This window comes from Rhinolophus sinicus, chromosome 14, assembly GCF_057876585.1.
Source record: "Rhinolophus sinicus isolate RSI-liver-muscle chromosome 14, RSI-T2T, whole genome shotgun sequence".
Lineage (NCBI taxonomy): Eukaryota > Metazoa > Chordata > Mammalia > Chiroptera > Rhinolophidae > Rhinolophus > Rhinolophus sinicus.
In genome coordinates this window covers 82,853,197-82,878,797 of record NC_142514.1, presented here as the reverse complement: position 1 = coordinate 82,878,797, position 25,601 = coordinate 82,853,197, and the positions used below count along the sequence as shown (strand labels likewise).

The 25,601-nt window shown below is 40.4% G+C and overlaps 1 protein-coding gene across 17 annotated transcripts in view; it reads left to right on the top strand.

Annotated features, from left to right (window-relative positions):
- PHACTR1 (phosphatase and actin regulator 1) overlaps nucleotides 1–25,601 on the top strand; it is a 503,450-nt gene that overhangs the window by 256,736 nt on the left and 221,113 nt on the right. Inside the window, exon 1 of one of the 17 annotated variants that reach the window (XM_074335217.2) lies at nucleotides 12,570–12,736. The exons of 13 other annotated variants lie outside the window; for them this stretch is intronic. Coding sequence is in view for 3 of the 4 variants with exons in the window: in XM_019742986.3 (XP_019598545.2) it covers nucleotides 12,980–13,226 (247 nt within the window). In the remaining variant the exon portion in view is untranslated. Of the gene's footprint in view, nucleotides 1–12,569; nucleotides 12,737–12,771; nucleotides 13,227–25,601 lie in introns of those variants that run through there. 3 more of the 17 variants (XM_019742986.3, XM_074335213.2, XM_074335216.2) reach the window with 3 other exon arrangements.

Genomic DNA, 25,601 nt, shown 5'->3' with positions numbered 1-25,601 from the left:
AGAAAGGATACAACAGACTATCCCAAAGAATTAAGAAATAAAATAGAAATAAAAGATGAACTTAATGGAAAGGAAAACCAAGATACAGCACAAGACTCAAACAAAACAAAAGCTAGTGTTATGAAAATAGTAATAAAATAAGCAAATCTCTGGCAAGATCCATCAAGAACAAAACAAGAAAAGTCACAAATAAAACTATTAGAGGGGCATGGTTAACATAATTTAAAATATCTTAAGGGAATATTATGATCAACTTTATGCAAGAAACTTTGAAAACTTAGATAAAATGGACTTTTCTAGATAAACTGTAAGTTACCAAATGAGGATATTGCAATTAAATCACACCCAGCATACTGAAAAGCAAATTAAAATATTGGTAATACCAAGTGATGATGAGGTGAAAAGGGAAACTTTCACACACTGTTGATGAGTTGGTAATTGTTACAATCACTTTGAAAGCTATCTGTCACTGTCTCGTTAAGCTAAAGACGTGCATATCCTATGACACAGCTATTCCAAGTCTTGTATTCCTTAGAGAAACTATTGCACAAAAATACAAAAGAGACTTTATCAGGATGCTCACTGAAGGATTGTTTGTAATTGCCAAAAACTTAGATACCAACTAAATAACCTTCCGTGAGGGAATATGTAAATAAGTTGTTATGTAATCCTTTATTAGAATACTAATAGAGCAGGAAATATGAATGGACTAGTTTTACAATAATAAACACACAATAATCTTAAAACATAATGTTGAATTAAGTGTGGACTATTACAAAATAATTCTTAAAATGTGATATCACTTATGTACCTTTGAAACCCACAGAGCAATACTATATAATGCTTGCAAATGCATACATGTATGGTAAAAGTGTAAAAATATATATGGGATACATAAACTTCAACGTCAGGATAGTAGATGCTTCTGGGAAAGGGAGTGGGGAAAGGGATGATTGGTGATATTTGGCTATATCTGTAATTTTTATTCCTTTATATTCTATTTAAAAGAATAAAACAACTAGGACACAATGTTAACTTTTTAAAACCTGAATAAATGCACACATGAGTAGTACGGTATTTCATCTTTTACTGTATCTTTGAAATATATTAACATCAGAAATCAAAACTTAATATTTACAGGATGTGATAATAAATGTTGAACTTGAGCTAGATTCCAAGGTGGCACTGAGGGCTAAGCAGGTAGCTCTGTCTGCCCAAATGTGCGGAGGGCACCTTCCAAAATGGCACTCAATGCTATGATATGAAAAATGAGAAAGAGGTTCCTGGGAGAGGGAAGAGGATGTTCTTCCAGATGAGGAAACAGCATGTGGGAAGCCATGGTAAGGCATGGCATTGTGGGAATTAGGAGTCACCTGGAGTCGCTAACCGTGAAGTGCTAGGACATATGCCAGGTGCAGGAAGAGCAGGCCAAGATTTGATATTTCTGAAAGTTCTTGCTTCTTCTGGAGTGCCATTTTCCTCTTCCAACACAATCAGGTCTTTATGTGCCTTTCTTTCTTGAGACACTCTTCCAATAGTTGCAGTTAAACATCTATTAGCATCAAAGAATAGCAGTTTTTGAAAGACCTTAGCAATCATTGAGTAGTCCGATACCCTCATTTTATCCACCAAAGAGTGTATTGATCACTTCGAAGACAAACAAATCTGAAAGTTTTCACCTTTGCAATTCACGTTAACTCAATTGGCTTTCTGGAAAAATTGATTCCTAGGAAATATTTATGAAGGAATCAGAGGAAAGACTGTTCAGAGAAGTTGTTCATTGGCTGAAGTAATACTGTGATATATACAGATAGGTGCTAATTAATTACAAATTATTTTGATGGATTCTTAATTATGACAATTAACAAGTTGTCTCTTTAATTCATTTCCTGAAGAATGAGATGGGGTGCCATCTCATTTCACTCCCACCTCTGGGGATTTTTATCATAAGTGAGAGAAAGAATAAGAGGAGGAATTTATAAGGCTTGGTCGCTACACACAGAAGAAGAAGGAGTGATCATAGATACGTAGCCCAGAGGATTTAAGTCCAGGTGAGAGGGAGGCACTGGCACCCTGGCAAGAAGCATGTTTGTACAAGGAGTCCATGAGAACGGTTTGGGGCCAGAGTGTTGAATTCCAGAATATGAGTACACAGTCCAAATCAATTTGATTCATGCCCCTCCCCCAACACCACCACCTGCAATAGCTCAGATCCACATAATCAAGGCTTTCTCAAGGATTCTCTGACATGTTCTGAAATACTGTTTCTACCATCAAAGGACAATCTCTTCCTTCTCTTGATTCAACTCCACCTCAGAAGAAAAAAATATTGGCAGTCTGGGGAATGAAATCCAATAAAGAATGTGCCCTCACTTTGAAGAAGTCTTCTTCTCTCCTTCTCACTTAAGTTGGAAACCTTTGTGTTTCCTGATCCTCCCGGTTATGCTTGAGCCATAGGTAAATCAGAATGTCCGTGAAGAATTCCACTCATTTATAAGACTGCTACCACTGGAGATTTCAATCCAGGTGACAATGACAAGTGATTAGCACAGATAGTAGCATCAATCTGATTTGAAGATGAAGATTTTATGGATTCATTCATTCATTCCTCCAATAATTAGTGATCTACACAGTTTTGGGCAGTCTCTTCAAGTTATCAAACTTGTGCTTGTATTTACAGTTAACACCCAAAACTATACATTTGCAGGTAATGGACCCTTTCCTTCCTGGGCTACTGATCTTCTCCCCGTTTTATACAGTTCTGAGCTAACGTCATTTTGGAGAACAAAGTAGCACATTGCTCATCTCTTTTAGTAAACAATACAGGATCTCAGGTAAAGGAATAATCTTGCTATAGTAATTCAGCCATTTTTTTTCTAGACCTGGCAAAATGCCACCATACACTACAAAGCATCATATACATTTCTGCTTGCTTCCATTGTTAGTTGCAAATATTATTCATAGGAAAATACTACATGTGGAAACATCTCTATCTCTTATTTATACGTTAACAAAAACCTGAGGAAAAAATTAAGCCGAAAGCATTCCCTATGATTCTTGCATGTTTCCTGTATCACTCTTATGCTTAAAAGCACAGAAACACAAGGACAAAGCCAGTCTCTGGAAGTATATTAAGACTGAAGCAATGTCAGCTAGCCATTGGTTGATCATGTACAGCTGTCAAAAACGAAGCTTAGTTTTGCCAATGCCTGCCTTGGGAGGTTACTCTAAATGAATTTAATGGTGCGTAATAGTTCCCAAACTGTGTATAAAATGTTCTGAACAACTCACTGTTGACTTAATATGGACAACTTAAGAAAAATTAGTGGATCCTAATATACAAACACACTGGTACGCCCTGTATGGGTTCATGAACATATTATTAGGAAAGCTTTATGAGTAATGCTTGTAATTCACATGTATTAATACCTTTGAGCATGTCTGAGAACTTTTAACTTTGGAACGTCAAGTTTAGGCAGGCTACCAAGCAATGTCTGACTTTCTCTTGCAAGCAAAACAGTAGTGTTTTATTTTTAAGGTAAAGTTGAGATTAGGATTTAGAATAGTAAAAGGCATCTTTACCTTTAAGGTATTGACAGATTTAGGGGGTACTAGCCTGGGGTGTATGGGTGTTTCTTTGAAATCAGGGGATCCTAACCTGGGGGCTCCAGGTCTCCCGATATGAAATATTGCCAATTTTAGAAAAGGAAGACAAAGAGAGTCTGGAAAAGGGACTTCACATAGTTAATGTTTTTGCAAGATTTCCTTTAAATAATTTCTGTTCATTAGGTTTGGTAAAATATAAAGGTATATTGGTTTAATGCCCATACTCTGATTATTTTCTTTGTTTGTTTTTTTTTTAAATCATAACTCATACATTTTCTAAGAATTGATTTTTTTTTCCAAGGGTTAATAATTCTGTTTTTTCACCTACTGAGTTTCAAGGAAAAAGGCATGTTTTAAATTTTTTTAAAAAAATAAATTGCTTAAAGATTTGGGAATGAAAGAATATTTATTTCAGTAGATATACCAGTGTACATATATCTATTGTACACTGGTTTGCCGTTCATCTGTAGGAAGTTACAGGAATTTCTTTCTATAGTTGGCTTGGAAAGATACTTTTATGTCACTAGTGCTTCTTTCCTACATGCAAATTTCTGGACAACAGCATGATATAGTGAGAGCAAACGTGTCTCTGGATGGTGAATGGCCTGCATTTGTTTCAGATCTGGGCTCTGCCTGTCTACATGATACAGCTTTGAGCCACTTCTTTCATCTCTCTGCTTCTTCCTTGTCAGGTGGTGGTCAGAACACCTCAAATCCTGGAATTGTTGTGAGGATTAAATGATAACTTTTTTAGTTAGTTAAAAATATAAAATACCGGGGGTGCCAAAAAAATGTATACAGGTGGACACTTTGGTCAATTTTGCTCAAGCAGTAGTTCACTGGAATCAGAAGTGTCTGGACGCTGATGGTAACTGTTTGAACAGCTCTTGTAATTGCAGAAGTCAAACATGATTTGTATTCATCTTTTGTTATTGGTATATATTATTACAATTTTAATAGTTTTTTCCTCTCTTAAAAAGTGTATACATTTTTGGCATCCTCTATATATGTAAAATATACAATATTATATAACATTTCATTTTAATATACAATATGCAATATGTTTATTATGTAAACATATTTTTAAATAAATATATAAATTAAAATTTTCTCTATGATTGGTGTAAAAAAACAAAAACAAAACCTAGCAGAGTTTCTCTGACACACTGGAAGCTCACCAAGTGCTATGCCTCCTCCTGCCTCCCCCTGCAAGGGACTGTTTTCCCCTGCAAACTCATCTCTGTTGCCCTAAATGGGTTTTTACAGTATATCTTTACCTACGCATACATGCATAACTGTTCTTCTACTCTTAAATTCCAATAGCACGCTTGAATATGGCATCTCTTTGCTTTTTAATTTACCCTTGCATTTCTGTAAATAACATTCTTTTTACATGTAGGATGGCTACAAACTGTTGTTATAATAATTTGGGTGGATATAATATGTATCTCAGAGGAGAAGCTTTATTGACATTTAATGTATAAAAATAAATATAATTCCTCTTCAGCACAGCTTCTCTACTGTACAAATCTGTTTTAGAAGCACAGCAGATCACAGGATCCTGGAGTGTTGAGAAGAGTACAGCCTGGCTTGTTAGAAGCAGAGATATTCCTTTGATCATTCACTTTACAAGTCTTAGAGCAATTGCAATGTGTTCCTCAGTGAATAAGACCATCTTTTTTCCTTGGAAGGAAAAATTTGCATGTCACTCACTTATACACCTGTGATACCCGCTTAAAATCTCCCCATAGCTGGCTACTCACAACTAACCCCCGTCCCCCCACACCCACACACAGTTATGTTTCATGTATAAATGAAGTTCTCACACTTGGAAAAAAGGCCAGTTTGCATTTCTTGCCAATGTGACATTTTCCTATTACCTTGTTCCTGCACCTGCTCTGTACAAACACAATTGTGGTTCTGTCCTAATGGCCAATTATTAGCAGATCGTGAGCTTTTGTTCGACAGCCCCGGGGAGCTCACCACACTGTAGATACAATCCTAGCCCTAAAAGGATAACATCAGTGAGTATCAACTGCAGTCTGTTTTCAGGATTGAAAGAGCAGGAATCTGCCAATATACATGATAGATAAGAACCTGTGCATCCTATTTTTACCCCTGTTCTCTACTGCCAGCAGCTCCGCTCTGCGTGGCAGACAGGTTTCTATGTCCTGTGCCTGTAGTCTGATAACCTTTCCTGGTTGTGTTTCATGGTGCCATATGCTTCTGTCCTAAAATAGTGCTGAGGGTCTTCTGAAGAAAAACGACCTCGCAGCTTGGTGCATGTCAGTGAGACAGTTGGAGCAGGAAAGGTGTGCTTTGCTGTTAAACATATATTGGCTCCGATTTCTGGTTGATGAAATGCTAATTGTGCAACCTGGGGAATTTATTTAATCTTATTGAACTTCTGATTCCTGAAGCATAAAATGGAAATGATAGTTGCATCTTATGGTATTGGTGTGATGACTAAATACGGTGATATATAATATACAAATACATACACATGCACATTTGTCGTTGGTGTATTAGTCTTGATAGGCTAGATTAATCTTCAGGAAAACCAACTCCAAAATTTCAGTAGCTTAAAACAACACAAGGTCACTTTTCATACTATGTGGCCCTTGTGGGTCAGCAGGAAGGTTCGACTTGCTCCAGAACCAAAAAGGAAACAGCAGCCACTACGTTGAATTTTAACTCATCACTCATGTGTCAGAACTGGTCACCTGGTTCCATCGCCCTCAAGGGGCTCTGCATGTACAAACTGCAATCCAACCATGAACCTGAACATAGTGAGTCAGAAATATCTGGAGAACAAAATAATTCTTAGAATATCTGATTTTCAAAAATGAAATCATATGATAGTCCATTCTCTGAATGTTACTGGTCTCATTAACAGTACATTGTGGAAATTCTTCTAAGCCAAGGAGTTTACACGTAACTCATTATTTTTAGTGGCATCATGCTAAAAGTATGCCATCATTTCTGAAGCCATTTCTTTGTTGGTGGCCTTTATTTTATTGCCATATAATCACAATAACATCTCTTTGTTCTGGTGCTTTTATTTCCATAAGATAAATAGCCCAAAGGTCTAAATCTACCAAAATTAACCTATTTTTTATAAAGAAAACAAAGGCTATGTTTATGAGGCTATAAATCTCATTAAAAATGGAATTATATAATTTGGAGCAAAATGTAAAGAAATGAAATAATTCAGCACAACAAACTTCTTACTTACTTATCTTGAACAGTTCTCACTCTCTACATAATCTATCCTCTATTTTTCCCAGGGTATGAGCAGAAATGCCTGATTCCAAAATTTTTAATTTAGCTTGAGAACCTCCTTTGGATGTTGGTAACACAGACTTTAAAGATGTCTGACATAACAAGACTTTGCAAAAATTTCCTCCAGACCTGATAGTCTTTCCATTGTAGTCACAAAATTTATATTCACTCTGACAGCATGGCCTGTATGGAGAAGGTCCTCTTGTTTGGACGTAAGAACTAGACCACTTCCTCCTGGCAATGCAAGAAGAGAAAGAAACATTCCAAAATAACACTGCAATCAAGAAACTTCAGGAGTTTACTCCTGACAGTTTTCCCTCAATCACCTCTTTCTCCACTTGAGTTATCTAAATGCCTCCAATCTTCCCTTCTCGTCAGGTCGCTATCTGCTAAGTGTTTGCAGAACAATTTTCACAATCCCTTAGTAAGCATAATTATCACAAGCCTAGAGTACAATTGCTTTCTATTCAAAGTTTTAGGGGAAAAAGCAAACCCTTAGCAAAGGAAAAAGAAAATGTTCACATCATTTAAATATCTCAGCTACATGTTTAAGAACTCAAATTCTAAAAACAGAGATATGAAACTTTCTTCAAATCTACTGCCCGCTGGCCTCTTCCTGGCTCTTATACCCCAAACCTGCCAGGTTGGATTAAGCTAAGGCCAAAAGAACTTTTGCTATAGGCTCCAAGACAGTTTGAAGAAAAACACCACGATAGAAAGCCCTTCTTTTAGGAGAATAAAAGCTTACCAATTGTGCAGCTGCTATCTAACCTTTATCTGCAGGAGTGACATTCAAAATATTTAATAACTAGACTTGCAAGAGTCAGAAAGGATACTCAACCTATTAGAACAGATGCCAGTAATAAACTATCTATATAGCGGTAGCAGTGCATAAGGACTGAATATGAGCTCTACTTACACATCACTGAATTGCCAAAGAATGTTCGCTGGCCTCCCGTAGCAAGCTGTGCTCATGTCTCCTTGATCAGAATATAAATACATTATACTAATATATATTTTTTTAAAGCCTGGAAGCTGTATCCCCCTCTTAATGACAGTCTCCTTCCATTCCATCCCATACTTCCATTCCGGCACCTGTATAAACCAAACCAGCAGACACACATGTAGCAGCAGTGTGGCCCGATTCTGTGTTCATGAACCATTTGGACGTAACTCTAAACCCTGTTCTTACAGTTAGTTATACTTTGTAGATTAGCTCTACAGTTCTGGTTTTAACACATTACACATTTAGATCACACAGAAAAACAATAGATGCTATTCTTATACTAGAAATATAACATATTGTTCATCTTTAGGGAACTTATCCGTTTTCTAGGGCTGCTGTAACAAATTATCACAAAGTCAGTGGCTTAGAACAACAGATATTTATCTTCTCGCAGTTCTGGAGAAAAGAACTCCAAATTCATGGTGTTGGCAGGGCCAAGATCCCTCCAGAGGCTCTTGGGGAGATTCCATTCCTTGCCCTCTTCCAGCTTCTGGTGATGGTCGGCGTTCCTCTGACTGCATTTTCCCAGTCTCTGCCTCCACCTTCACATTGCCTTCTGCTCCCCTGTCTGTCTTTTCCTCTGTGTCTGTCTTCTGCGTGTCTTTTATAAAGACACTTGTCACTGGATTTAGGGCCCACCCAGATAGTCCAGGGGCTCTCTTCATCAGAAGATTCTTAACTTAATTATATCTGCAAAGAACGTTTTCCCAAATAATGTCATATTCACATGTCCCAGGAATTTGACATGAAGGGGCCCCCGTTCAACCCACTACAGGGAGGACAGGAACAAGAAAGGAGACAGACGGAAAAGCAGGCAGGAAATTTAATGGATAACGAGTTTAAGTCAAAGAAACAATATATTAGGGAAGAAAAATAATTTTTTAAATCTTTTCGTCCATCAAATATATGTGGTGCTATTCAGCTAAGTACGTCTCTTTGAGTGGTTCCACTGCTTTGCCTTGTATTGATGATAATGTTTTGTATTTCTACTCTTTTTTTTTTTTTTTTTTTCATAAAAGTTAAAGCAGTATATGAGCATTTACAAATTTCTACCCTGAACTTTGATTTGAACTTCCTTTAAGCCTAATAACTGTTGGGCACTTAAAGTAGGGTGGGGCATGGATAAGCAGAAAGCAGAACCAAATCTCAGTTCCAAGTTGATCACAGACTATTTCTCACGTTCAGACTTGGGGAAATTCAAGGTCTGCAGTTGCCTTCCCATCGTCATAATGGTGGTGTCTTCTGGAAAGCTCAATTTTCAGTCACTGCCTTGCTGGGTATAACCGTCCTGGCAGACTAATGACTATCTTTAACCACCCCCTGTACTCCTTTTGGCCTAAGAGTTTGTGTCCTCACCACACAGCCACCATCACAACCGCAACCCCTCTGCCCCCACCTGCTTCAGACCAACGTCCCCAGTGAACTCCTCCTTCATCAACTCCATCTCTTCCACATTGAGCAGAGTCATGGAGAACTACTTTCACACATGGCTCCCATTCAAATATTAAGTGCACATTTCTCCATGGCTGCTCCCAGTTACAAATTTGCACACGTGTTTTCAGCTGGGTGTGTTTGGTTATTCTATGTCCTTTCACTGAGTGTATCCTCTCTCCCACTGAATTTTAAACTCAGTGAGATCAGGGATCCTATCCATTATTTTACTTTGGAACCAAAATCATGTGCATTCCACTGGTAGGCACTTAATACTATGATTGCTCTGATGGCTAGAGGATACTTCTCAAACATTAACGTGACTCCAAGTCACCTGGAGGCCTTGCTAAAGTGCAGGTCTTGGGGTAGAGCTTGAGATGCTGCATTTCCTCCAAGTTCCCATGGAACCAGGATGTCCTCGTCTGTGGGATCACACTTTGAGTAGCAAGGTATTAGGGCCCCAAACATGTCTCGAGGAGGGAACCTACAAGTTAAATGTGTCCTAAAGAGGGGATGGGAACAAGACTGCCATGCAGCTAAGTGACACTGAAAGTCATCTCAGGGGACTATTTCCCATTTAGATCATCTGAGTAAAAATCCCATGCAAGCTACATAGGCCCTGTGTTGAGAATCTGTTATAAGTAATAGAATGTTCTGGATTGTCCTTCCTTCCAATATTTCTCTACTTCCTTTTAAAAGTGAAAAAAAAAAAAAATTCCACACTATTTGTTTTTCTAGAATGCGGTAGGATGATCATTTCCTTCCATTATCAATGCAGGGAGATAATTAACAGCAGCAATAGAGCTGAGCCATAATACCGGGATCATAATTAAATATAGGTTTATCTTATGGGATGAGACAAAAGACAAAAACAGACTCCATATGAGACATCGCTTGGCATCAAAAGACCTCCCCATGTGTATTCACATCTGCCCTGCTGCCTGCTGAGGGTCAGAGGGAAGGTGGTGCAGAAAGCCACCAGACCCAGCTGCCATCTTCCAAGGTGCTGCCAGCACTAAGGTATATTCATTCCATCCATGTCCCCTCCCCATCCACCCTCTGTTTTAACAATAGGAGATAAAGCGTCTCTGCTTCAGAGTTCAGCCTGCAACACTAACATTCATACATCTTCTAAGAGCGACATGGTCAAGGAGACTTTCAACGATTATTAAAATGTTCTACGATCTGGTCGATCTAATACAGTAGCCACTAGGTACCTGTGACTATTGGGCACTTGAACTGTGCAACTGAAGAACTGACATTTAATTTCATTTGATTTTAATTTAAGCGTTAGTAGCTACATTTAGTGAGCGGCTATTAGTATATTGGACAGCACAGTTAGGAACTGTTAACTCAGGGAAGACACTTTAGGAAGATGGATCACCTAACAAGGGCATAGCTCTCTGAAGGGACACCTTAGTCTATTTACATACTTTATGTGCATAAAGAGCCCCCACAATTGTGGGGCATCACCTTTAATATTTGAGCCTAAGCTAGTGGTAGTGTCAGTGTTTATGCTACACCACTTGGGCAATTAAGATAGAGACACCCAGAGCCCATAGGTCTAGTTTAGTATTTGGTGAATGAGTAAAAGGTTGTCGCAGTCTCAGTGGTTTTAATAAGACCACACAGGGTTTATCCAGGTCCAATATTCTGGCCTGCAGGGCAGAGGGTAAGGTGGAAAAGGCATGTAATTTTAAAAACTCATTTAAGAAAAGTATTTTTTTCTTTTCGGAAGGGAGTTAAGAGGTGCTACAGTTTGGAGGAAAGACCCGAGGATTAGAAAATGAGAATAATAAATGCTTGCCTGTAACACAATGTAGTAAATTCCCTCATACACTCCACCCATGTAACAAATGGGTCTTTTGCCACCCCTAAGAGAAGTCTTATAATTAGCCAGAGACTGACCAAGTGACATGAATCCCACATGAGCAGACACAGTGAGATTTACCTGTGGCTGGTTTGGCTGGTAATCCGGGCGAGAAAGGAGCGGTCCCTGGAGACCCCCATGGGCACCAGGGGAGACTTGGTTGTGATCTAATTAAAGAGAGCACAACTTCAATACTTGAGTTCCTCTTCAGTCCCGGACATGTCCTTCCAGAGCAGGCTAGGGCTGACGGACACCTGACATTCCTGACGACGGAATGAAAATGAAACTATGAATATGCTCATTGGGGCAGAACATTTTGCAGATGAGTAGCATAAATGACAGACTGGTAGAATTTGAATGATTGAAACCATATTATAACACAGTGATTTAATATTCCCAGGGGACAGTTGAAACCTTTTTACCTGGAAGGTGAGCTGTACATGTAGAATTTGCCCTGTAGGAGGAAAAACTAGCAGTGACCTGCCTTTTGTGGAAGTGTCAGTCACAGGGTATTTACGAAATTAATTTTGGGGAAGTTTCTGGAAACAACTGGTAGTGATAGTGCATCCTTTGACACAATTTCAGTAGGCCGGAAGGAGGGCAGGGGTTGTAGATCCCAGGGAGCGGGGTGTGGTGGGCAGATAGGGGCTGAGCCTCAGATACACCTGGCTGCAAACAACCATTTCCCTCCTTATGCTTTGCATAAGATCACTGGGGAGCTTCTTAAAGCTACACATTCCTGGCCCCTACGCTGACCTACTAAACCAGAATCTCAGGGCTGGGGGCCCCAAAGTTATTTAGTTTTTAAATAAGCACCCAAGGTGGCTGTGGTATGAGGCTTCTCTCAACTTTAGCGTCTAAAAGGTGATGTAGGATTCACAATACCTGAGGCAGGATTATTGTATGGACACAGTGTGATTTTCTTAAGTGCAGAACAAAAAAAAAAAAGGCTCAATATCTTGTAGCTGTTATTATTACTGAGCCATGGCTGTCACTGCCTTGCTAAGTCTTGTTCACTTTGCTAACACAGCTGGGGAATCTTCATCCAGGTTAGCTGGGATCCCAAAGTTGCAAGATGTTGTTTCTGAGTGTTGATAAAAGCAGCCTTTTGTTCCTTCTTTTACTCAAAGTTTTAATCACACTGGTGTAAAGCCCCCTTCAGTTTGGGGGATTTCTATTGAGGGTGAAAACATTAATTATGATGTAACACATTGTGGGCTACACTGAGAGTCAAGGGCTGTGGGGGGGACCCACCAATTGGACCCATCATTTGTTCTGGTCCGAGAGAGGCGCTTGCACCCTGAAGGCTCCCAGCGCAGCTGCCTTCTGTGTGGTACGTCCTGCTTTCTTTTGGCAGAGTGAGGCTGGAAGAAAAGGGGGAGGGGGAGGCTGGCGTTCTGCCCTGGAGCTCCAGAGGGAGTGAAGGTAGCTGCAAACCCAGCAGGCGCCAGTTGCTGGTGCTGAGATTTACGGAGGGGTGGGGCTGCCAGGAGAGGATGTGCACGTGAGGCCACCGGAGAGGTGGGAGTGGAGCTGCTCAGGTAGGACCGCTGAGTGCCTTCCGGAAACCCTCCTGCAGCCGCGGGATTCGGATTGGCTCAGGCAGCGAGGTCAGCGGTGTCAAGACCCTTTCCGCGCCTTCCCCTGACCCGCCCCGCCCTGGTCGCGTTGCTGTAGAGACGCTGGTGCGGGGCGGGGCAGGGGCATGCTGGCCCGGCGGCCGGGCGCGAGTGGCAGCGCGCGGGGGTCAGAGCAGCGCCCGGCCCGGGGCGTCCGGGGGCCGGATGGCGGAGCCCACGCGCGCCGTGGAGCCGGGGAGGTTTGCGCTCCGCTTGCCGCGCTGCAGGGAGGGCGCGGTGCCAGGCGCGAGCGCCCAGAGACCCAAAAAGAAAGCTTTTTATTTGCTGAGGATGAAGCCCCTGAAGGAGCCTGTCCCCAACAACAACGTGTCCTTTGTGATCCATTGTCAACTAGGCAAGGAGATCAAACACATTTGCAGCAACTGCAGTCGGGGGGAGGACTCCCGGGACGGTGAGTGCTGGGGCCCGTCGGGGCGGCGGCGAGCGCGGGAGGCGGGGAGGTGGCTCTGCTGGTCCCCAGTTTACCGGCACCGCCGGTGTCTGTTGCCTGGAAAATTGCGGGGATGTCAGCCCTCCACCCAGGCGTGACACCCGCCCGCCTGGCACTTCGCAGAGTGTTGCCCAGAACCAACCCCGGACTGCATCGGTGCATATACCATATAAGCCCTACATGAGGGGTTTGAAACAGTTAAAGGGGCAACTCTGGGATTTTCTCTTGGGAAGGTGCGGTTTAGTTAGGGTATTTGTCAGGGGCAGCATTAGCTTTAAAAAGATTGTTGGACCTGCTTTCTTAGTTTCCTGGGCTTCTTAGATGTTCTTCCATCCTTGCATTATGATACGATTTAACACTGGGCTGCGTTACAGCTGTGGACTTCGGGTGGGTTCACTTTGGAGAGGACGTTCGGCCTTGGCTACAGCGCCCAGCGCCCTGGGGACTTGTGGAGTTGTTGAATGCTGTCTGTTTGGAGTATAACATGGCCGTGATTTTTGGAGTGCCGCTGCCGGCCCCTCTTGGAATGATGCTTAATGGTCAAAATGTGGGAGGTGGGGGAGGAGGTATAGCGGCTTCTTCCGAGTGTGTACGAGCCAAAGAGCTCCCCCAAATCCGATCTGAAATGGGGTGGTGAAAGGGTGCCGGGCTGCCAGCGACTCTGGGCAGAAAGAACCAAGAAAGACAGCTCCGCGCGGACCAGGCAGAAACCTCTGCAGATGTGGACGCGCCTGTGAGGCTGGGCATTTCGCAGGAGCCTCCAGGCGGCTCCGAAGCCGTTCACCGAGCAGACTCGGGAGAGCCACGGAAGGTGGCGAAAAGTTTTAGGCAGCAGATTTTGCAGGGAAAGCGTTAGCTGCTGGCCAGCCTGAAGCTCATCGCCTCGCATGACACGCGCACCTGCTTGGGCAGGCAGATTTTGGCCTCAACCAGGCGGGTTCGCTTGTTTCCTCTAGAAGAACAAATAATACTTCGGGTCCCTCGGATCATTGTTAGCCTCTGACGTGCAGAGTAATGAAGTGACTGTGGCTTGGCTAAGGTCTTTTCAAAATTAGCCTCTTTCTAGTGTAATTATACTTTTCTTTGATTAAACTGCGAGAGAGGCTGTGCAGGATGGCACCCGGCATCCAAGAGGAAAACTGGGCCTTACTGGAGCAAGGCAGGTGTGCACCAAATACACTAACGTTGCTCCTGTTAGGTTTGGGGGGAGGATATCCACTTATGAGACGCACATCGTCACTGATGTGTGTTTGATCCTTTGGATATGATATAAGCTGATGACATCTATTGAATATAAATAGATTAATGGGATGATCCAAAGCCAGACTTTTACTATATAATATAAAATTAGCATGAGATGCTGATAAAAATATTTATTAAATGAATCACTCTGTTGACTGAATTGCTTCCCAAATGGGCTGCTTCCACAACCTTAGGCGTTTATTGAAATTAGAATCTCTAAATGTTGCTACAATAAGGAAGGATCTGTGTCTACACTCAGGGACGTGTGTTTACGTATGTAATTAGGAGCATGATCATGGTAGACAATTGGTGTACACTGTCGATGGAGGCAAGGATATGGTTTAGCTACAGCACATATTTCTGCTTACAACATGCATCATCTCTACAGTCCCAGACAATCCAGAACATATCTATGGATGTTCACATATCATCTAATACGACTAAAGTATTTAATTTCAAAGGACTCTTATAGTGGAGACCTCATGTTGAGGTGCCCAATTTTTTGCCTAATTCCACACTGCGAATCCTGTTTTCCTGTGTGGTTCACTCATTTAGTCACTGAAATAGAATGAGGTCAGGAATTTAACCCTTCTGCTTTTATGCCAGAGCCCAAAGCAGCACTGCCCACTGGAAAAGGAAAGGACGTGCAAATACATTTCACTTTCTGCCAGGATTAACCTTGTATGATAGCTTGTTATGAGTGGCTGCTCTGTTAGATAAGTTCTCTAGAAGCTATTTTCAATTGGAGTCGTCTTTTCTGTATGTTAGGAGAGCCCTCTATTTTCAAAGAAACCTGTGGTCAAGACCGTAGTAATGCGAACATGTTTAGGGGGCACCACAGAGGAGCATGTTTCGTCTGGTGGGGCATCCCTGCCTTGTGTCCAGCACCATAAATGTGTTTGGCTCCTCATTTAGCACCAAGGAGGCCAGTAAGTGGCAACCAGTGAAAATTCTGGTCCAGCAAGAAAGCTCTCACTTGAAATTTTACACAGGTAAAATTTTACAGAGGCGTTTTGTTCTTAATTTCTTTGTATATAAAATCACAGTTATTTTAAACATACTTAAAACATATTTGAATAACTTTCAGTTTAAAGGCAAATTATAATTAAAAGTATTTGGCTGATATAGAATAACTTTAAAAGAGAAAATATTCCTGACCAGGAGAGCGATATAAAAGGTGAAATCACATTTTAGCAATTGCCGTTTTACTTAAGAGTATTAAAGAAAAAGTTCCTGGTATCCACTAACTAGCATTAAAGATGCTTTGCTGACCTTATATTAAGTAATTTTCTTTTTTAAAAAAGTGTAAAATACAGTTCACCATTAATGGCCAAAGATAGTTTGTGTTTCCTTTATCTTTACTGTTTTGGTTCAATACTGGAGCCATTTTCAAATGATGAAACAAGTTTGTATAGCACTTCGGTGCTAAAGGCTACACAGAGCAAGTACAGGGTACAACTTATCTATCTTCAAAACCAAGTGAAGTGCTTTCCACCATACCATCAAGTTGATATTTTTTTAAAAAATGGCACTACTCAGAGTGTAGAAAATTGTGTGTGTGTGTCTGTGTGTATGTGTTCCATACATTTGCAGTCTCGATAACCCAGGTTTATTAGGATACAGGATTAGAATGAATTACAGAATTTCCTAGTACATTTTATTTTTTTTTACCTGCCTTACCTACAGATAGAGAGGCTAGCTAGCATTCGTAGGAAGAGAGGGAGAGAAATAGAGGGAAGAATAGTTTCTATTCTTCAAATATTCATATATAAATTCAGTAATCCATTGACTCACTAAATGTATTTCCAAATTTTGTTTTAGGGATTAGAAACATTGAACACGTTTCCTAATGGATTCCAACGTGAACTTTTGGAATGACAACAATTGGTCATTGATGCTTCTCTGTTACTCTGACTGTAGGATTCATCAGCGAGACAGCCTTTGGAAGAGAACACTTTGAGTTTCTGTGGGTCAAGTCCCTCATTTTACAGATGAGAAAACTGAGGGGCATAAAGATTAGATGAGCAATCCTCCAAGAGCCAAGCGCCATTTGGTGTCAGGGCACTCACAGAACCTGCCCCTTGACAAATGAAGCACTTTCTAGTAGTGGCCCAGAGCTGGATCCTGGAACAACCTCACTACCTGTTTTCAAATAATGGCTCATCCGCTTGCTGGCTGGGTAACATGAGGACACCACAGCATTATGTACTGCATGGAGCTGTGCGGATTAAATGAGATAATTGTACAGAGCACTTAGCCTGGCAAGAGGGAAGTGTTGGAGAAATATTAGCGGTGATTACTATCATTTGTATTGTTACCGCCAAGTCCAATTTTGTCTCGGGTTTTTCCTCCTGCTATACTGCGCTGCTTGGCCTCTTCTGTAATTAAACGTCCTTGGATTGGATCCACCGTGAAAGCACCCAGTTCTACTCTGTATTTAACAGTTAAAGCATATATTTCTAGCAAGGCAAGTGAAGTAAAAGTGACACTAAGGATGAGAGCCCCTTCAACATGGCCATAGGTCAAATGTATTTTTTTGTTGATGATTTAAAGTGTTAACAATCGTGACCAGTACGTTCTAGGTAAGAGGACTCATGTATATCTACATTTACCATGACTAAGCATTTTTTGGTCAGTTGAGTAATCAAAAAACAAATAGGCAAGGTGAGATCCAGTTGTTTCTCAGGGAGGAAGAGCAAAGGTGACTGGCTAAAGGAAGTACACATACTGTAGTTACTGGAGAATTGTATCCACATGGACCCGACAGATATGGGTCGAAGTCAAACAAACGTATGGAGGACTTGGCCTGAAGCAAAGGATAGAGGCGGGACACTGCTTTCTTAAAAGTCAGGAGAACCTATGCAAAGCTTGAATTTGGGCAGGGTGTAGAGGTTGTGTGGAACCCTGAAAAGAAAGACATTTGCTCAGACAATAGGGAAGAGAGGTAACCAAAGGCTTAGCTGGATGTTAGAAAGGGGTGTACAGAGCAGGGAGATTTCAGTGAAGTAGTGCTCTTACAGTTTCGTTAAAACATTGTGTACTCAACTGAGTGGTTGATTTATTCTCTTTATAAAATTGGCAGCTTGCGTGTACAGAGCCCTCTCAGCTTAAGGATAGATAGCAAAAGGTACAACAACCAGTTGTTGCCTTTGAAGAGTTTGGATTTTAGTGAGAGTAGCACGGAAGTAAACTGCTAAATTATTGGAGGAAGCCATTAATGGTGTGAGTGAAGTAGGAGGGTTTCCCAGAGGAGGTGATATTTGGACTTCGAATAGAGGAGTTTTCCCAGAGAGAGGGGGAAGGGCATTTCAGTAAGGGGCAAAAAAATACATACACAGACAATATACACTGTGAAAGAACGTTTCTTGCTTGGGAAAGGGGACAAGTTCAGCAGGTGGAGTTTGTAGAATGTGGACATGCTTTAGTCTGGAAACATATTTGGGGGCAGTCCATCCTTTATTCCCAGTAATATATTTGTGAAGCATTATTTATGTGCCGTGCCAAGCATCGGGAATATACAAATCAGCAAGATAGTACAGTGTTTACTCTCAAAGACCTCATACTGTTGTACATGGGGATAGACAGGTATTCAAATACGTTCATAGAAGTTTTAAGTGTTTGAGATAAAAAGGTGTTGTTTTAGAGACAGAAAGTAGAGAGTGGTTAGTTCTACCTTCGGCAAGAGAGGGGTCAGAAAAAAATTCTGGTATAACTTTTGAAAGCGTTCAGATTTCATCTGGTGAACACCATAGGTAGCACAGGGGTTTTTAAGCAGAGGTGATATGATCAAGTTACCTTTAAAAAAACAAAACAAAACAACACTCTTATTATGGAAAATTGTACACATATACAAAAGTAGACAGAATAAAGTAATGAACCCCTATAGATTCATCACCCTCATCCCTCCACTTCGGTATTACATTGAAGCAAATTTGTGTGGGTTTTTGTGACGGTGTCGCTGGCAGCGCCTACGCAGGGACCAGGCAAGAGAAAGGACTTGGAGGCTAGAGCCACTCATAGCTCAAGAAAGGGTGTTTCAACACCTTGAGCAGAAGTGTCGAAAGGCCAGGATTCTGCACTTCTTTTACAGACTTATGAATAAGGCCCAACAACACTTTCAAGCACCAGCTATTCAAAGTTAGGTTGCCTCACTAACTTTGAACTCCTCTATAATTTTCCTAATAATTTTCCCTTCCAGTCTAATATATTTCTGACATTTTAGAGACAACATCTGTAAATATTAACTTAGTTTAGGAGAAGAAATGTTAAAAATGCTTGTAAAATCTACAGCTTAAAATATACCTGTATGTCTAAAGGATGTAAAAAGATTAATACATAAAATCTGTACATAAAATGTAATTGGGAGGAGAGGGATCAATACTTGTTTGCTGGCCCCACACATTCCTTGTGGTTTACTGGTGAAGATGAACAATAAGACCCTTTTGAACCCCAGCAGGTGTTTAAAGTTGTAAGATGTGTCTGAAAGAAAGGACCATGATGAGCCGGTAAGGAGGGGTCTTCGATGGCTCCAACGTCAGTGCCAAGTAGGCAGTTGTGGTGAAAGCAGTGAGATGAAGGGGTGCCTGTTGAAAGCCAGAAAGAGAGGGGCAGCAGAAGGGATGCACTTCCCTTCAACCCAAAGGTTGATAAGGAAGAAAAGAAAAGGCCACAGAGGTGAACGTTGTAAAGCTCTGGGTAAGAGAACCAGGAGCTAAACAAGAATCCGGTTGTTGGCTTGGAAAAGAAGAAATGAATAGCAGCGATTTTCTGCCAGGGAGAACTCAACCAGAATGTTAGCAGTAGACTACATGAAAGAAATAATGTGGTGGTTGTTTCACAGTTGTACTATTTCTATATCCAAGGCCAGAGGAAGGATAGAACGTGGTCATTCATTTATTCACATAACAAGCATTGATGCCTATAGTGACCTTGATGTGGGAATAGACAGATGAAAGATGAGTTCCTGTCCTTAGAGAAACTTGCAGTCTAGTGAGGGACATTGCTAGATAGTGGTCCTCCTTATCTGATGTTTCAGAACCCATGGTCAACTGCAGTCTGAAATTGTTAAATGGAAGATTCCAGAAATAAACAATCCATACGTTTTTAAATTGCGTGCCCTTCTGAGTAGCGTGATGAAATCTTGTGCTCTCCCACTGCATCCCACCAGAGATGTGAATCATTTCTTTGTCCAGCATCTCCACACTGTGTATGCTTCCCACCTGTTAGTCACTTAGTAGCTGTCTTGGTTATCAGATCAGTTATGAGAGAGAGAGAGAGAGAGAGAGAGAGAGAGAGAGAGAGAGAGAGAGAGAGAGGGAGAGAGGCCACATTCACGTAACTTTTATTACAGTTTATTGTTATTGTTGTGTTTTACTATTGTTAATATCTTGCTGTGGCTGACTTAGGAATTAAACTTTATCACAGGCATATATGTATAGGAAAAAACGTAGTATATATGTGTATGTATATATATGTATATATATATATATATATATGTGTGTGTATAGATATATGTATATATGTGTATATACATACATACACACATATGTATATAGGGTTTGATAGTATCCACTGTTTCAGGCATCCAGTGGGGATCTTGGAGTGTATTTCCTGCAGATAAGGGGGGACGACTATATAGAGGTAGGCTCAGGATGCTATGGACACACAGGTGGGGACTCTATCTCCTTGAGAGAGTAGGCCAGGGAACTCTCTGGGGAGGCTATGGCACCTGAGCTGAACTGTGATGAGAGAATAGGATTGGGTTGCGCTGGCAAAAATGCCTGAAGGAAAGAGTTGAAGGGCAGAGAGCATGTGCAGAGAAAGGTTACTTGGCCTGAGGAGCGCATCAGATGTAAACTATTCAAGGCAAGGGTCTTTCTTGTCTCTCCACTTCACTGCTATATTTTCAGTGCACAGCTATTAGGTACTTAAAAATGTGTTCAACATATGAATATACATGTTAATTTATTAATCACTGATCTATTTAATAAATGGGTATCCATTTATCAGAGTGGCTACAAGGACAGTAGTTTAATATGACTGGGCTAGAGTGTATAAGCTTGGGAATGACGAGAAAGGAGCTTGGAGAAATGGGTAGAAGTCGACCATAAAGGGCCGTAGATACCATGCTAAGGAGTTGGGTGGGACTCATGATGGGATACAAGATTCCCTGGAGGATTTTTTTAAGTTGCTTAAAAACATTGTTTTCTATTTATTTATTGTTTTTTAATTTCAGCTTTGTTGAGACATAATTTACAAAAAATGTAAGATATTTAAAGTATACATCATGGTGATTTGATCTATGTATGCATGATGAAAGGATTTCTTCCATCTAGTTAATTAACACATCCATCACTTCTCATGTTTACCTTTTTATTTTTTCGGTGAGAACATTTAAGTTCTACTCTGTTAGCAGATTTCAGTTATACAACAGTGTTATCAACCATAGTCACCATGTTTTACATTAGATCCTTAGACCTTATTCATCTTATAGCTGAAAATTTGTACCCTTTTACCAACCTCTCCCTATTTTCACCACCACCTTGGCAACTGCTTTTCTACTCTGTTTCTATGAGTTTGACTCTTTTTTTTTTTTTAGATTCCACATATAAGTGATACCATGCAGTATTTGTCTTTTTTGTCTGGCTTATTTCCCATGATATATAATGCCCTCAGGCAGGGTCCATCCATGTTGTTGCAAATGGCAGGATTTCCCTCCTCGCATAGCTGAGTAATATTCCATTGTACATATATACCACATCTTTTAATCTATTCATCCATTTATGGACACTTAGGTTGTTTCCATGTCTTGGCAATTGTGAAAATGCAGCAATGAACAGAGGAGTGTAAATATCTCTTTGATCCTGTTTTCATTTCCTTTGGCTGCTATATACCTAGAAAAGGGAAGTGTATAGCCATCATAAGGTAGTTCTGTTTTTAATTTTTTGAGGAACCTCCATCCTATTTTCCATAGTGGTGGCAACAATTTACATTCCCACCAACAGTGCACAAGGGTTGTCTTTTCTCCACATCCTTGTTATTTTTTGTCTTTTTGATAATAGTTATTCTAATAGGTGTGAGATATCATTGTGATTTTGATTTGCATTTGCCTGATGATTACTGAAGTCGGGCCCCTTTTCATGTACCTGTTAGCCATTTGGATGTCTTCTTTGGAGAAATGTCTGTTCAATTCCTCTGCCCATTTTTTAATCAGTTTCCTCATTTTTTGCTATTGATTTGTATGAGTTCTTTATATTTTTTGGATAGTAACTCCTTATCAGATATATGATTTGCAGATATTTTATTCCATTCTATATGTTGCCTTTTCATTTTGTTGATGGTTTCCTTTGCTATGCAGAAGCTTTTTAGTTTGATGTTGTCCCACTGGTTTATTTTTGCTTTTGTTGCCTTTGCTTTGGTTTCAAATCCAAAACATCATTGCCAATCATTATCAAGGAGCTTCCCCACCCCCCTATATTTTCTTCTAGAATTTTTGTGGTTTCAGGACTTACAGTCAAGTCTTTAATCTATTTTCAGTTGATTTTTTGTCTGTTGTAAGATAGGGGTCCAGTTTCATTCTTGTGCATGTGGCTGTCCAGTTTTCCTAACATCATTTATTGAAGAGACCTATCCTTTCTCAGCTCCTTTGTTGGAAATTAATCAACTATATATGAATGGGTTTATTTCTGGACTCTCTGTTCTATTCCATTGATCTGTGTCCTGTGTTTATGCCAGTACCATGCTGTTTTGATTCTTATAGTTTTGTACTGTAGTTTGAGATCAGGAAGTACTCCAGCTTTGCTCTTCTTTCTCTAGATTGCTTTGGCTAGTTAGAATCTTTGTGGTTCCATACTAATTTTAGGATTCTTTTCTATGTCTGTGAAAAATGTGACTGGAGTTTTAGTTGCTTTATTGAAATATAATTCACACACAAGTCACCCATTTAAAATGTACAATTCGATGGCTTTTTGTATAATCACAGAGTTGTACATTTATCACCACAATCAATGTTAGAACATTTTTATTACCCCAAAATGAAACCCTGTGCCTTGTAACCTATGCCTTCAGTCCTACTATATGTGCTAGCCTGAGGCAACCACTAATCTGCTTTCGTTCCCATAGACTTCCCAATTCTGGACATTTCATATAAATGGAATCATGCCATATATGGTCCTGCGCCTGGTTTCTTTCACTTAGCATAAGGTTTTGAAGGCTCACCTTGCTGTAATATGAATCAATACTTCACTCCATTTTATCGCTGAATCATTGTATGGATATAACACATTTTGCATATTCATTATTCAGTTGATGGACATTTGGATTGTTTCCACTTTTTCGCTATCATGAATAATATTGCTATGAGCATTCATGTACAAGTTTTAGTGTGGATATATGTTTTCGTTTCTCTTGGATGTATACCTAGTAGTAGAATTGCTGGATCAAATGGTAACACTATGTTTAACCATTTGAGGAACTACCAGATTCTTTTTCAAAGTGGCTGCACCATGTACATTCCCACCAGCCATGAGTATATGAAAGCCCTATTTCTCTATATCCTTTCTAGTCCTTGTTATTATCTGTGTTTTGGATTATAGCCATCCTGGAGGATTTTTAAGAAAGACAATGAGAAGGTTCTGTGTTGGTGGTCAAGAAGAGAGTTCATTCAGTCTATTTAAGAAAGCCAGTAAGTTTAGGAAACCTACACACCTTACATAAGTGTATTTATATTACACTTTATCATACACACACATTATTTCCTTGTAATCATCAGAACAACCTCTTATGGTTGGAATTACTATTGTGACCATTGCAGAGAAGAGGGAACAGAGAGTCAGAGTGATCGTGGCTTCCTCCATGTCACCTGCTGATGCTGTTGTTCCTGTGCTGTCCCTCTGGTTCCTCTTCCGCAGCCACAGTTGGCTGCCTTTGAGATGTGAACCTCTAAGAAAGACTAGTTATTCTAGCCAATGAAGTTTAACTTCCAGTGATGAATTAAATGTGAAAATGATTCTTTTAGGAAACTTTGGGCAAAACTGAACACCAAACAAATGGTCAATTCATTAAAAAGTGAAAGAGAAATTACCTGGCGGAGAGTGTGTTTGGTTAGAATTACGCAAGAAAGCCTTGGCGACCACCGCTGCCCTCCAGCTGCTCTTGACTCACCTCTGTCCTGAGGTTCTTCTACCTGTAATGTGAATTTACTTCTCTTCCCTGAAGAGGTTGCTGAGGTGGCTAAAACCCATCGAGATCAGGAGGTGATAAGCTGCGGCCCAAGAGCCCTCTGTTTTTGTAGGTTGAGAATTTTTTTTTTTCAATTTCAGATGGTTGACACAAATCTAAAGAAGCAGACTATTTCATGACACAGACACTTATGAAATGCAAATGTCAGTGCCCATAGCTAAAGTTTTGTTGGAACACAGTGTGTACAGTTGTTTTCCATACTGTGCATGGTGGCTTTTGCACTGCAGCTGCAGAACTGAGGGGTTGCAACAGAGACCCCCCAGCCTAAAATATTTATATAAAACTCCATAAAATATTCTCTGGACCTTATCAAAAATGTTTGCCAACCCTGCACTACAACAAATCTTCTATAATTAAAAGAACCACTCCTGAGCACCTTAGCACCACGTCTGATCTTAGAACTGAAGGGGACCCAGTCACATGTTTGTGTCATTCACCTGAATTGCAATTTGTCTTTTTAAAAGGCTACTTGATGTCCTCATGTACTCAGAGAGACAGATTTTAAATGAAAATCAACTTAAAAGAAACAACTCCTCTAAATTGGGTTTGTGGAGTATCTTTGCTATTCCCACCCCCACCCTGACCTTTATGTGGGCTTCAGGCTGGCACATCTGACAAAGAAGCTGGATTTCTAATCCCCACCTAAGAACTAACCATCTTTACTCTGTTATTGTTTTGGTGTGAACTTTAGAACAATCGCTTCAGCTATTTTGGCACATGGAGTTTTGCCTTCATAGTAATTATTTTGCAACTCACAAAAGGAAGTATAAAATCAAACAGTTGTCTTTTAAACAAGCCATAACCCCAGCAGTGGGTGCCTGTTCTTTTATTTTCATTTGTATGGCTGTAATAAGGTGCTTGCCTTGCCCCCTTACCTTAATTCTTCTGTTAGTTCAAGTACAACAGCAATCAACAATGAAACACCAGCTTCTTTTGATGCAACCAACTCAGAACAGTAGCACTGCTCCAAGTTTATGAGTGGAAAGACAGAGGAGTGAGTGAGAAAGGGGGAAAGCAAAGCCTGATTTAATTCTTCTGGTAATAGGAAATAAAACTTAAAAAGGGAATAACAGCCTGCCAGACTATGTTACTGGTTGGTTTGAATTATGGAGAGCTGTACGTAGTGAGGCTTCCAGTTTCCGAAGGTGTTCTCAGTAAGAGTTGGCACCAATATTTCCTGGCACAAAGGGAGGAATGAAATCTGCTGCACAGTTAGCAACCATCCGTCTCTGACAGGTGGGGCATATACCAGAATTAGGTTATGTCTTGAGAGACTTAAAGTCTGTTTATGGTGAGTGTTGGACATACGCAACAGATACTATAGATAACGTTTATTTACATGTTTGCAAAGTATCACTTGTCAAATAAGCTGGGCTACTCTACATGATGAAAGGATGTATAGAGAAGCAGATCTTGGTGACAGACACCATTACAGATCTGCTGTACATTCAAGAATTGCCCTTTCCAAATTTCAGTAACTCACTGATTTATAAGACCGTTTGCCAGCCCACTAAAAGAATCAAACAAGCCACAAACAGGAGCTCATCATCCCCAAAATGAACACACAGTGAACCTTTTTGCTTGCCCAACACAGCACCCTAATGTTTTCCTATCCAGACTGAATAGCGTGCTGCAGTTTTCTGCTAGCCATGATATGAATTATTCATGCACTATTAAGCAGCCTATGGTCAGAACCATTACCCAAAGTAAAACTGAATACAAAAGGAGAGATTTCAATATTTGCAGCTGAAAGAGCCCTTTGCAGTGGAAATAGAGATGATGAGCTATTTACTGGGTCCCTTCCATTCTTATCCTGGTCTTTGAGATTGAATTATGAATGTAAATGTAGATTTC